Here is a 13,431-nt window from a genome sequence, read left to right as displayed (position 1 = left end):
AATAAATTAGAATATCGTGGAAAGGTCTATAATTTAGCTGTATTGATGCAGTCATTTGTGCAAAAGGAGCCCCAACCAAGTTCTGAGTGAACATATGAACAGAAGGCCGACATTTCTATATACAAAAGAAAAATACATCTATTTTAAATGTTTTATTGGTGATACAGACGTTTGGGCTTTCATGAGCTGTAAGACATAATCATCAAAATTAAAACAAATAAAGGCTTGACATATTTCACTTTATGTGTAATGAATCTATAATCTACGAGAGTTTCGCTTTTTGAATTGAATTACTGAAATAAAATAACTTTTCCATGATATTCTAATTTATCGAGCTGCACCTGTATATCACAATGACTGTGTTCAGGCCACTGTTTTGTAAGCAAGAGCTGTGTGCTCTATCGGGGGTTGTTTTCATACGGCGGTGAGTATTATAAGCTGCACATTTGAACGCACAGACAAGCAAAATATTCACAATTAGTCCCCTCCTCACAATCACCCCAACCTGATGGTCTGGAAAGCGCTACCGCAGCCACAGCTAGAACCAACCGGCTGAAGTGTACCCATTCTGCAATCTGTTAAATAAAGTTTTCATTCATTCATTCAAGAACAGTTCCCCCCCCAAGCCACCAGACTCGTCAAGAGCCCATTGACGCCCCCCTATTCCCCCACCAGACTACACTTGAGAAACAGTGTTGCTGGCTGCCGATAATAAACTGTATTGCACATTGCATTTTACACACTGCTACAATTAGCACATTGCACATGACACAACACACTTTTTTGGAATTGTACATAGCCATTTTGTTATTCAAATTGTATAGTATAATATCTACATCCTGATCTGCAATGCACACTTTTAGAACTGTATAGTAATCTTATTTTAGTCATCTTATTTTATTCTATGCTAAATGTATTGTATTGCACTGCACATTTTTTAGAACTGTATATAGTAATAATCTTTATTTTAGTCATCTTATTTTATTCTATGCAAAATGTATTGTATTTTTATTATTGGAAGCTGCTATGGTCGAGGGACCACAATAAATAGATTTTCACTCTTCTTGCTGTACTGAAATAAGTGACAATAAAGGAATCTGAATCTCATTTCCTTCAGTAATTTCGCAAATATTGTTTACATCATAGTTTGGCAGCCCTGCATGCAAGGTATTAATATGTACAAAACTGTTGGTAAATGTTTCAAATTAAGTTAAAAGTTTTTCTGTGAAGTGTCCCTTTAAATATTTGTTATCAATTTCTATTACAAGGGTTTGCATTTATGTCTGCTTAGTGCTTATTATATGGTAAAAGGTGTATGTTTCTGCATATGACATGGTAAATACAGCCTGTGAAAATAACCCGTCCATTTTATTCCCATATATTCCTGTTAATTCCCATGGAAAGTTTCCACCTTTGAATATTCTTGAAATTTTGCAACCCTAACAGAGACAGGCAAAAAATAATCGCTGTGGTACAAATGACTGGGTAGAGAAGCTGGTGCAAGTTTCATTGTTTATAATGTAGATCTTGAAAGGCAGATAGGAAGATACAATTGTCCGGGTTCAGACTCTTAAGGTAATTCCAGTTGCACTGTATGACAATTAGCTTGTGAGTAGCTTGTAGCTTGTAAGTGGCAGAGGTTTGTAAGTTAACAGGTTTAAACGGGAGAGAACAGACTCTAGTAGACCCTTGCAATGTAAATTAATGTAAACAATCTTAATTTTCAAGGTCACAGCATTTAGTTGCCGAATAATATTTCTGTATAAATATCTTTAGAAAATAAAATATGCAATCACCGTAAATTAATCATTTGAGAAATATATTTAAGAAGTGTCATTATGCTTTATATTCATCTGTTGGTCAGTGCCGTGGTCTGTATCCCATTTCTCCTTCCAGTTGCTCTGCAGTAATAGCCCCCAAAAGAGGTTGACAGTCTGGGTTGAAGACAGAATAAGCACTCATTTCTCCAGGTTCCCGGGCAGCCGGGCTGCGGAGTCCTTCGTAAAGCCAGTAGAAGAGGGAGATGAGGAAGAAAGGCAGGCCAAATTCCAGCTCCGTAAACAGTCCGAGCAGAACCAACCAAAGCAGGACCTTCAGCAGAGTCAGATTTGAGAATGCAAGTCTGGAACACAGCCACTGCCCGAGAGTACTGTTCAGAAGCCAGTCAGGAGGACCATCCTCCTGGAGAAAAGAGAAGGAAGGGTGTACAATATATTTTTGGTTTGATTGATTGATTGATTGAAATTTTTATTAACAGATTGCAGAATGGGTACAATACAGTACAGCTCAATACACACAATTGTTAAGGGGATGCAGACCAGAGAAATGAATGAATGAATGAAAACTGTATTTAACAGATTGCAGAATGGGTACAATACAGTACGGCTCAATACACACAATTGTTAAGGGGATGCAGACCAGAGAAAGACGTTTGTCTTGTTTACATCAGGGTCCCCCATTTTCAATTTTCATTTATGACATACTCAACATACATGACATTTATGGCATAGGGACTTACAGGTATTTAGTACTGATACATTTGTGACATATACAGTATTCAAATATACAGTACTGTTACCCATAGATCCTGACAGAGTATATACATATGATGGGGAGGGGACTGTACATTAGGAGGGGGTGGGTGGGTGGGAGAGAAATATACATATGGTGGTGAGTAGGCCTGCCACGATAACAAATTTTGCTGGGCGATTAATTGCCCCCGAAAATATCGCGATAAGCGATATTATTGCGACCGGTTAGAGAATTTTTTTTTAGAAATGTATTTCCCAAAACTTTTATTTTGAAGCCCACCGCTCCGTCTTTTCCGGTGTTTTAGACTTTTATTTTGAAGCCCACCGACCGGACCGGAAGTATTGTTGTGATTATCCTAGCTTGCTGATGCTGCTGGTGGACTGGGGCCAGCTAACGTTAGCTTGCTGATGCTACTACTACTTCGACATGCTGCTAATGGGCTGGGGCCAGCTAACGTTAGCTTGCTGATGCTGCTGGTAGATCGACATGCTGCTAGTGGACTGGGGCCAGCTAACGTTAGCTTGCTGATGCTACTAGTAGATCGACATGAGCTAATGATAAAACAAATGTTGAGATTGTTGGTGAACAACTAACTTTAAGTTAGTTTTAACGTTAGCTACTAACGTTAAAACGCTAACGTTACACTACAAATAACGCTACTTGGTTAAAAGGAGCAACACTATTGAGAAATGTAGTTAAGCTATGTGGTGTTGCCCCACGGAGCTCCTGTGCTGTGCTCTCTGCTCTGTAGTAAAGCCAGCGGCCCGCCTCCCAACACGGACAGTGACTGACAAGGGGCACTGGTTCCGCCTCATTAAAACAAACGCGCAAATAGCAATTAATCGCGCCCGTCAAAATCATTGCATTAATTTTAATTATCGCGGCAATTAATCGATTTATTGCTTATCGCGGCAGGCCTAGTGGTGAGGATACTGTACATTTGGAGGGGGTGGGTGGGAGAAATATACATATGTTGGGGAGAGAATATATACATGCGGTGGGGAGGAGACTGTCTATTAGGAGGGGGGTTTGGACATTTACGGTGGCCAGTTTCGGATTGCAGCCTCCCGTAGGTGCTCTTTAACACTTTGAATGCCACCCACAAGGTCTCGTGTTATTACCCCCCGGGTTGAATGCCTCACGAGAATATTCGTTTTATTCGTTTTTTTTATATTAGCGATCTGAAATCATATTGCATCAAGCGAGCCTACCGTTGGAGATCCAGTCACCCCAGGCGCTCAGATGTGAAAAAAGCGCCCCCTATCGTCTCCCAGATGGTAAATCACCCTTTTGGATTGGACTCAATGAAAATGAATGGGAAAAAACACCCCGCACTCCACATTTTACTTCTCACTCATGTAACCGGGGTCTACCAGAGTTCACTCTGGAGCCTCCGAGCCACGGGGAATATGTGTTTTACTGTATACACGATGGATCAATCAAATGAGCGATTTTTTCGAATGGCGATCTGGAATTGGAATAAACCATTTGGATACCATCTGATCTCAGGTAAGGAATCTATGTTATCAGTATTAGGATAATCAGACCCGTTTTCATGGATATATAAGCTTTTATGTGATTATGGTGATAGGCTGTTTGACTCTGCTCTCGGTCAGGAAATAGGAGAATCGATTTTCAACTGGCGGCACGAGCGTGCATGCATACACACAGGGGAGGAAACTAACTTTTTGGCTTACCAGCCAACTGGCGAGTATCTGATTTTTTTTACCAGACAAACTGATATTTTACCAGCCAAAAAAAATCGCTAATTGTGATAATTACTTCTTTGTATGTCTTCGTCTAAATTGATTTTCAATCATAGTAATAATCACACCGTGTCTCTACTCTTTAAAATATTTATTAGCATAAAACATTAATAACAGTCTCTACTCTTCACAATATTAGCATAACACATATTAACATGAAAGAGGGATCTATTCTGGACTGAGTTGGGCTGAACTGGGCAGTGAAAGATGCTGGGTTGGACTGGGTTGGGCAGTGAAAGAAAAAAACCGAAGTATGTTGTGAAGTGTATAGATAGATAGATGTGAAATGTATAGATGTAGCAGTACTGTCTATCTGTATGTCATATGTTATGATGAATTGAAAATGGGGGACCCTGATGTAAACAAGACGAAAGTCTTTCTCTGGTCTGCATCCCCTTAACAATTGTGTGTATTGAGCCGTACTGTATTGTACCCATTCTGCAATCTGTTAATAAAGTTTTCAATCAGTCAATCAAGTTAACTTTGAACCTCGGTTGTCAAGCCACGTCAATGTTGTGTATGCATCCGAGTGTTCACTGTGCCTTTAAGACGGCACGGCCACGGTGGCCTTACGACAGTGCTGTGAAGTACCTCAAGTGTTGTGGTAACGTCAGTTGGGTTGGTCTGCTGTTGTGCACTGGTTGAGCTAGCCCCTTTCGTGACTGCATGAAATAAAATGTCTAACCTTACGTCGTAGTCCGGTGCGCAATAGACTAACATACACCTCTGTAATTTAAATGTGTCCTTGCCTTGGACTCGAGAGTTGTACTAGGGTTGGATGCAGTTCCCCGTTGCTCAGTCTGTCTGTTTTCCATCTTCTGTGTTTAACGTTATCTGTTTGCGAGTGCTTCCTTGACTGATGGCCAGTACCACGGGACTTTTATTCAACATTCTATATTTCCGCGGGTTGGCCAGTACTGCAGGAACTTTTATTAAACATTATATATGTCCGCGGGTTGGCCAGTACTGCGGGAACTTTTATTAAACATTATATATGTCCGCGGGTTGGCCAGTACTGCAGGAACTTTTATTAAACATTATATATGTCCGCGGGTTGGCCAGTACTGCGGGAACTTTTATTAAACATTATATATGTCCGCGGGTCTTGTGCAGTGCTCTCGTGGCACTGTCAACTCGCCAGACTGGCGAGTGGTCTTCATGAATCACTCGCCAAACGTAAAAAATACTCGCATTTGGCGAGTAAAGTGGCCTAATTTCCTCCCCTGCATACACATATAATATCGATCATCTAGCGTTTATTTGAAAACGATTCATAAATAGGCCGAAAAATCAAACGGAAATGAAGCGATAAAAAAACAATCTGCCATGACAATGTTGACTGGAAAATGAGTCTTTGATAAGCGACAGGCAGATTAGACACATAGCCATAATTTAAAACATAGATTAGGCGATATTAACGTTAACAGTGGAGTGGATGTGGGCATTCAAGGGGGTAAAAAGGAAAACACGGACTGGCTCTCAAAGTGTTAAGAGCGGGTTTGAATGTGGGTAGGGATTCACATTCCTTTACAGCTTTGGGTAGGGCGTTCCACATTGATGTGGCATAATTGCGAAACGTGTTTAGTCCCTTGTTTGAGCCTAATCTGGGTTTAACATGATTTGTTGAGCTTCCTCTGGTGTTGTGGTTGTGGTTTCACTTATCAAACTTCCGTCACATCAGAAACTCTCTGTCAACAAAAGCAGCAGCACTGTATTTTAATGCCATTATTATGTCACACTTAACATACTGTCTGACTAGCTGGACACAAGCCTCCTGTACAACATTACGATCTGTACAGGTAGTTTACCATCAGGCTGTGAAAGTTCTGGACAGGAAAACAAACAGCCACCACCATTGTTATAGCATAGCAAACCAGAACCTACTGAGCTGGGACAATCTTGTCAAATTCAAAGATGCCTGCCTTACCTATAAAATCCTACATGGCTTGGCTCCTCCCCCCCTCTGTACTTTCATAAAACAGAAAGCATCTGCTGATAGATATACCAGGTCTGTAGTCAGAGGGGACTGTGTAGTCCCAAACAGGAGGTCTGCTTTTAGTCAGACAGCCTTTTCCGTGAGAGCAGCCCACACCTGGAACAGTCTGCCAACACGGCTCAGGGAGTATCAAAGTTACATCTCATTTAAAACTAACTTAAAATCATGGTTGAGAGATGGTCAAGTGTGCGACCATTTTAACTGAGGGGTTGTATTTTAATGTATGTATTTTAGTGTATTGTAACCTATACTGATTCCTACTGTGTTTTAATTATTGTACTATGTTTTTTAACTGAGGGGTTGTATTTTAATGTATTTATTTGTATGTATTTTAGTGTATTGTAACCTATATTGATTCCTACTGTGTTTTAATTATTGTACTATGTTTTAATTATTGTTGTGCTCATGTCACCTGCCCCAGAGACTACAGTTGAAAATTAGCCAACTTGGCTAAACTGGCATATTTACAGTCAAATGTTCCTTAATATGCACTGTCTCTGTATTTTAAACCAATAAATACAAATACAAAATACTGACCTTTGAGAAGTATTTTGACATGTACATGTCAAAATAAGAATAAGAAAAACGTTCGTCTTGTTTACATCAGGGTCCCCCATTTTCACTTATGATTAAATTGCCTAGTCAAATGTATGACTTACAAGAATTATATATAATGTTATTCTACGGATTCAGAGAGATGTTCAATGAAGACGTTTTAAGTTTTAGGAGACTTCCCCTCGCCAACATAAAAGACGAGCTAACTTACCACCTGAGCGTTCTCCGGTGGCCTCGCTTCTCTTCTCATTTCCTTTGCCTGCTCGACAGCAGCAGTAGTTGAGTCAGCAGTTGTACATGGAGACAGGTCAGTTATGTCTGGTGGTAATGGTTTGAACTGCTGCGTAGTATATTCAGTCTTTTGGACATCATCTTTCGTTTTTCTTCGAGCTCTGAATTCTGCAAGCTTGTGTTCCATAGTCAAGCTTACTGTCTGCTACTGTTCTGTAACGCTCACCAGATCGACACAACAGATCGATACCTAGATTGCTACTAAGCTAAACATTTACTTTTTTTTGTTTACATAAAAATGCCCTTTCGGCGATTCAAGAGACCATCGATTGCAATAACGTTTGCAACTATGGCGTACACTTACTTTAGAGCTATATTAAACAATACCAACTTTTCAGCAGTTTGTTGTTATGTTAACCTTTCATGCCATTTAGGCGGAAGAGACCCTTCGGCGCTAAACCAATCAGAGAGGGTCTTCGCTGTACGCGGATAGCCAATCAGAGAGCGTCTTCGCAAACAAAGGCTACGGGAACAAAAATCACGCCAGTGCTCTTGTCGTAAATATGTCGTAAATCTGTCGCTTTCCGTTACCTTCTCTGCCACTGTGTTCAGGCCACTGTACTGTAAAGAGCTGTGTGCCCTACCGGGGCTTGTTTTCATACGGCGGTGAGTATTATAAGCTGCACATTTTAACGCACAGACCAGCAACATATTTACAATTAGTCCCCTCCTTCAGTAATTTCACAAATGTTGTTTACATCATAGGTTGGCAGCCCTGCAGGCAAGGTAGCTTGACTAGCCCCTTTTGCTAACATGAATATACCGTTTGCTAGCTCGCTATTAAAGGGGAATAGAATACCACTATTTAAATAATTTGCATGTTATTCCTGTGCTAGAGGACAGTTCAGTCAATATTTGTTAACATGCACGACCACACTCTCTTAAGTATCAGGGAACCCTGGAATTTGTGATGTTACCTGGATGTGAAATGTGGGGCTGCTGCTCCATATACAATAAATGGGGCACTGATTTTGTAGGACTGTAATGCCACCAAACAGTGACCTCTAGGTAAAATAGTCCCTCTTGTTACTGTACTTTGTTTACATTGTTTTCACTCTAATGTGTGGGTTGGAGCTGAGTCGGGAATCGGATAGGGGAGGGGTTGCTGGCCACAACCTCAGGCTGCGGTCAGGCTCTACCAAGAGAGGTCTGGAGGAATTTACATTACAATAGTTAGAATATCCTATTTATAATATAGCTACAATATAGTAACTTATTATACTGTGACATTCATCCGTTCTCTGTCTTGTCAATCTCCCTTGATGTAGGCCATTTGTGTTTTGTATGGGCCATACAACAACTCCTAGGCTGTTCACCTCATCCTCATGAAACTTGTGTTGTGGTATCTAGAGAGACCAACGTCCTTTAAAGTATTATGTAAATAGTTGATGGGTCAAACCATATGACTACCAGCTCCAATTATAAGTTCTAAACAAATGTCTCAATTCCAAAACTAAAATTATTTTGATTCGGTCGATTCTTTAATAGGCCATGGTTAGATTGGGTGAAAACAAATAGCTGGATCAATCAGTTGAAAGTCAAACTCAAGAAGTTAATGCCATAATGCTATAATGATTGTGTAGAAAGACCCGCTCAAACTGTTCTAATAGCTGTTCTCTGCTGGCCGAACAATCTTTACTTGGCTTCACCTCAAGGTTTGATGGTAACTTGTTAAGTATTGCCCTTCATCAAACAAATTGAGGTTGACGACGGGCACCAATGTTACAGCAAGGGTAACAAAGTTGCATCTAGTGAGCTTTTTTACTTTTAATTGTTCAAGGGGCACTTCACCAAAAAACGCAACAGTTTTGCACACATTAATTTAGTTTCGACAGTTATTGAGAGTAAATTCATTTGAATATGGCCACCAGTGATGTCATCTGGGACATTGAATCCTTGTGTTGTGTTAATTACAGGTAAATGAAATGATATGGTAGCAGTCCCTAAGGTATTGCTATTTTTCCATCTACCTAATTTCATGGTGCTGTAATCAACACAATACAAGGATACCATGTCCATGATGACATCACTGGCACTCTGGTGGCCATATTCAAACTAATTTACTCAATAACTGTCTAACTAAATCAATGTGTGCATGTGCACAACTGTTTAGAGTTTTTGGATGTGTGTGAGATTATGTGCCAAATAAATCGGCATTGCTTTTTGGTGAAGTGCCCCTTTAAGATTTGTTTTGTAGTATCCATTCTAGATAAGTCTGCCTGCTTGCAGTATACAGTAGTGTACACAGTTGTGCCATTCCTCCTTCTCTCTAGACATGGCCTCCGCCCCGACACAACAGCCTACCCTGACCGTTGAGCAGGCCAGAGGTGAGAAGAACACGGTCTGATCATCATCAGTATTTCTGAATTAGTAGCGCCTCGCCCTCTTATCATATTGCGAATGCAGACCAATAACGGATAATGTTTTTTGTCTTGGCAGTGGTGCTTACTTAGTGAGGATAATGTTTTTTTTGTCTTTGCAGTGGTGCTTAGTGTGGATGTTTTTTTGTCTTGGCAAGTTGGCAGTGGTGCTTAGTGAGGAACTGAGGATGATGTTTTTTTGTCTCTGCAGTGGTGCTTAGTGAGGATAATGTTTTTTTGTCTTGCAGTGGTGCTTATTGAGGAATGGATAATGTTTTTTTGTCTCTGCAGTGGTGCTTAGTGAGGATAATGTTTTTTGTCTGCAGTTGTGCTTAGTGTGGATAATGTTTTTTGTCTGCAGTTGTGCTTAGTGAGGATAATGTTTTTTTTGTCTTGCAGTGGTGCTTATTGAGGAATGGATAATGTTTTTTGTCTCTGCAGTGGTGCTTAGTGAGGATAATGTTTTTTTGTCTTGGCAGTGGTGCTTAGTGTGGATAATGTTTTTTTGTCTTGGCAGTGGTGCTTAGTGAGGTCATTCAGGCCTTTGCGGTACCGGAGAACGCAGAGCGGATGGAAGAGGCACGAGAGAGTGCCTGCAATGACATGGGCAAGATGCTCCAGCTGGTGCTCCCCGTCGCCACCCAGATCCAGCAGGAGGTGATCAAAGCCTACGGGTTCAACAACGAAGGAGAGGGTGAGAAAAATACTATGTAGCTAAGCCTACACTGTGAAACTGTAAATGGATCAGCCATAGTATAGAGCGAGACACTTGGCATACTATTGACCATATTCACATGGTGGCCATTGGCTTTTATGTCAGGCTCAGGTTGGGATTCCTTTCCACCATGTTTCCACCCTAGGCTTTCATGATAAATGATGTCCTACCATGGCCTGAAGATGCTAATTGAATAATTCAAGTTTTGTTTTATTTGTCATTTAAGGTACATGTACATTACAGTGAAATGCTTGGTCTTTAACTATGACCCCCCTGAGATTGTGCTTCATACAGTAGAAAAGTATAAAGAATAAATACAAAACAATATACAAAACTAAAGTACAAAATGCAAAAATAATGTGAAGCTTACCCAGTAAACTGGGAACACACTTGTTCTTTCGGTCCCACTCCATCTTCAGGTTTTGTGACCCGAAAGCAGGCTTCAATTTATGGTACATTCAGCCGGTCCTCACCAATTCATAAAGTTGGGAATTTATCAAGTGAACCATGTCGTATTTACAAGGTGATGGCATTCGGGTGCTAGCTTATTATTGGGTCATAAAGTCAGGACCAATCTAATTCAAGGCAGCCGATTTAGTCAGATTGGTTAGATTATTCAACATTTTTCTTGATGCAGGTGGTTTGATCAGCTACAGTAGGAATCCCAGTATGTCAATATCATATTTCTGATGGCTCATGGTACTCCGTATGCAGAATAAAGTATATTTGCACCACAAAAGGTGAAAGGTCAGTGAGTGATAAGTCATAAACTTTGATATCATGGAACTAGCCTGAGATCACCACTTGGTTGGTTGTTCGAGTGCAACTTCCTGGACTCAATATTTCTGGCTTAACCACTTGACGAGGGTCAGCGCCATTATTCAGCTAGCTAACATAGCTTAACACAAATTAATGGAAGTGGATACGTATCAGCTAGCTAGCCTAGCTTAAAAGGAGAGGTGTTTTTGGCCTACAGCTAGGCCATTCATTTGTGCTAAGCTAGGCTATCTTGCAGCCGGATAGATATCTACTGAATGCAGAGATAAAATTGGTATCCATCTTCTTTTCGGACTCTGGGAGAAGATGGTAAGTGCATTTCCCAAAATGTGGGCATGTTCCTTTGAACAGGAATGATTGTTTTATGCAGATGGGGTATTTAGCTAGCATTAGGATGTCTTGAAGAACCTTGAAGAATCCATTTGAATTTGAGTTATGTAACACAATAGACAATGTGTATATAGTTTACAGCTTCCTGGTTCGACTATCATGCTTTGGGGAACATTACCCATTGTCCCAGATTCGGCTCAAACAAGGGACTAAACACGTTTTGCAATTATGCCACATCAATGTGGAACGCCCTACCCAAAGCTGTAAAGGAATGTGAATCCCTACCCACATTCAAAACCGCTCTTAAAGAGCACCTACGGGAGGCTGCAATTCGAAACTGGCTACCGTAAATGTCCAAACCCCCCCACCCCCACCTAATAGACAGTCTCCTCCCCACCGCATGTATATATTCTCTCCCCGCCGTATGTATATTTCTCTCCCACCCACCCACCCCCCTCCAAATGTACAGTCTCCTCCCCACCGTATATGTATATATTCTCTCCCCACCGTATGTATATTTCTCTCCCACCCACTCCCTCCTAATGTACAGTCCCCTCCCCATCACATGTATATACTCTGTCAGGTTCTATGGGTAACAGTACTGTATATTTGAATATCGTATGTCACAAATGTAACAGTACTAAATACCTGTATGTCATGTATGTCCCTATGCCATAAATGTCATGTATGTTGTGTATGTCATAAATTTCACTATGAATTGAAAATGGGGGACCCTGATGTAAACAAGACAAACGTCTTTCTCTGGTCTGCATCCCCTTAACAATTGTGTGTATTGAGCCGTACTGTATTGTACCCATTCTGCAATCTGTTAAATAAAGTTTTCATTCATTCATTCCTTTTTATTTTCAGGTGTCCTCAAATTTGCCAGACTGGTAAAGATGTACGAGACCCAAGACCCCGAGATCGCAGCCATGTCGGCCAAGCTAAAGTCTCTCCTCTTGCCACCACTCTCCACACCACCTATAGGAGGAGCCATACCAGCCTCTTCATAACAGTTTAACTGTAAAGAATTACATGTGCATAGTTACTTTATCCAGTGTTCCAGATTTTTTACATGGTCCTAAAACTCATGTCATTATTATCATAAATAATGAAGACCAGGGGGAAGGAACTGAAACCATTTATTGTTGGGTCGTTCCGAATGTGACTTATTTTCTGTTTCGGTTCATATGTTGCAACCAGGGCCTCATAGTGGATTAATCCATCACTTTGGGTCTTAATCTACTAAAACTGTTGATTATTCCATTTTTATGTTTTTGGAATGTTGTGACTTATTTTCTGTTTCGGTTCATATGTTGCAACCAGGGCCTCATAGTGGATTAATCCATCACTTTGGGTCTTAATCTACTAAAACTGTCGATTATTCCATTTTTATGTTTTTGGAATGTTGAGGCTCGGTCGAGAGTGGAAAAAGGTAGGGATCATGGCCCCAATATTGCTTTTCAGCCTTTGGATATTTGCTATTTTCTTTTATTAACAAATATCCATTAAAGAATCGGACATATCTAAAATGAATAAATCAAGAGCAAGGCACTCTTCTGCAGAGTAGATCGTTTAATCAGTTTTCTCGCCTCACTGATTCGGAACGTTAAACCGTTTATGGTTCCTTCCCCCGATGAAGACACAAATGTAGTCTCGTTCACCTCCCTGCCATGATGTACGATGAGGTTGAAACGACAACATTTATATGCTGTATAAAACTCAAGATACAGGACATGAAACTTCATTCCTGGGTTTTCCATGAAACACATTCTTGCTATAGCTATATGTTACTGTAAATTATTGCTTTTTAATGTTTCAATATTTATTTGCTCTTTGTTTTATTACATTGTTGGCCATTTGCTCATCTCCCATTGAGCCTTAAATCTTTTCTTTTGGAAGCCATCTTTTATACCACTTTTATATACTGTCAGATCTTGACATGTGTTCGGTTGTCACGCTTCGTGTATTAAAAGTACTTTGAGAGATCATTGTCGGAATGTGATTTCCTTTACTCGTTTGTAGTGGTTGTTTCATGAAGGGGAACAAAAGGAAAATACCAATACAACTTCCAAAACGGATATTGCTCAATTTATTACGTCAATACGA

At 40.4% G+C, this 13,431-nt stretch overlaps 1 protein-coding gene across 1 annotated transcript; it reads left to right on the top strand.

The window, feature by feature from the left end:
* The first annotated feature begins 7,663 nt into the window (after positions 1-7,663).
* grcc10 (gene rich cluster, C10 gene) lies at positions 7,664-13,295 on the top strand. The gene is made up of 4 exons (XM_084314678.1): positions 7,664-7,746; positions 9,414-9,467; positions 10,018-10,194; positions 12,193-13,295. Exons 2-4 carry the CDS (start codon positions 9,416-9,418, stop codon positions 12,333-12,335), a joined length of 372 nt encoding a protein of 123 aa, XP_084170804.1. The 5' UTR covers positions 7,664-7,746; positions 9,414-9,415; the 3' UTR covers positions 12,336-13,295.
* Positions 13,296-13,431: the final 136 nt, after the last annotated feature.

The sequence above is a fragment of the Notolepis coatsorum genome (assembly GCF_963971535.1).
Source record: "Notolepis coatsorum genome assembly, chromosome: 5".
Lineage (NCBI taxonomy): Eukaryota > Metazoa > Chordata > Actinopteri > Aulopiformes > Paralepididae > Notolepis > Notolepis coatsorum.
The sequence above is the reverse complement of the archived record's forward strand: the minus strand, read 5'-3'. Positions and strand labels throughout refer to the sequence as shown.

Excerpts from the sequence above, each read along its gene's own strand:
- grcc10 (XM_084314678.1), top strand. The coding sequence starts at position 9,416 with ATGGCCTCCGCCCCGACACAACAGCCTACCCTGACCGTTGAGCAGGCC. Across the intron at positions 9,468-10,017 it reads GACCGTTGAGCAGGCCAGAG|TGGTGCTTAGTGAGGTCATT; the intron begins GTGAGAAGAACA and ends TTGTCTTGGCAG. Across the intron at positions 10,195-12,192 it reads GTTCAACAACGAAGGAGAGG|GTGTCCTCAAATTTGCCAGA; the intron begins GTGAGAAAAATA and ends TTTTATTTTCAG.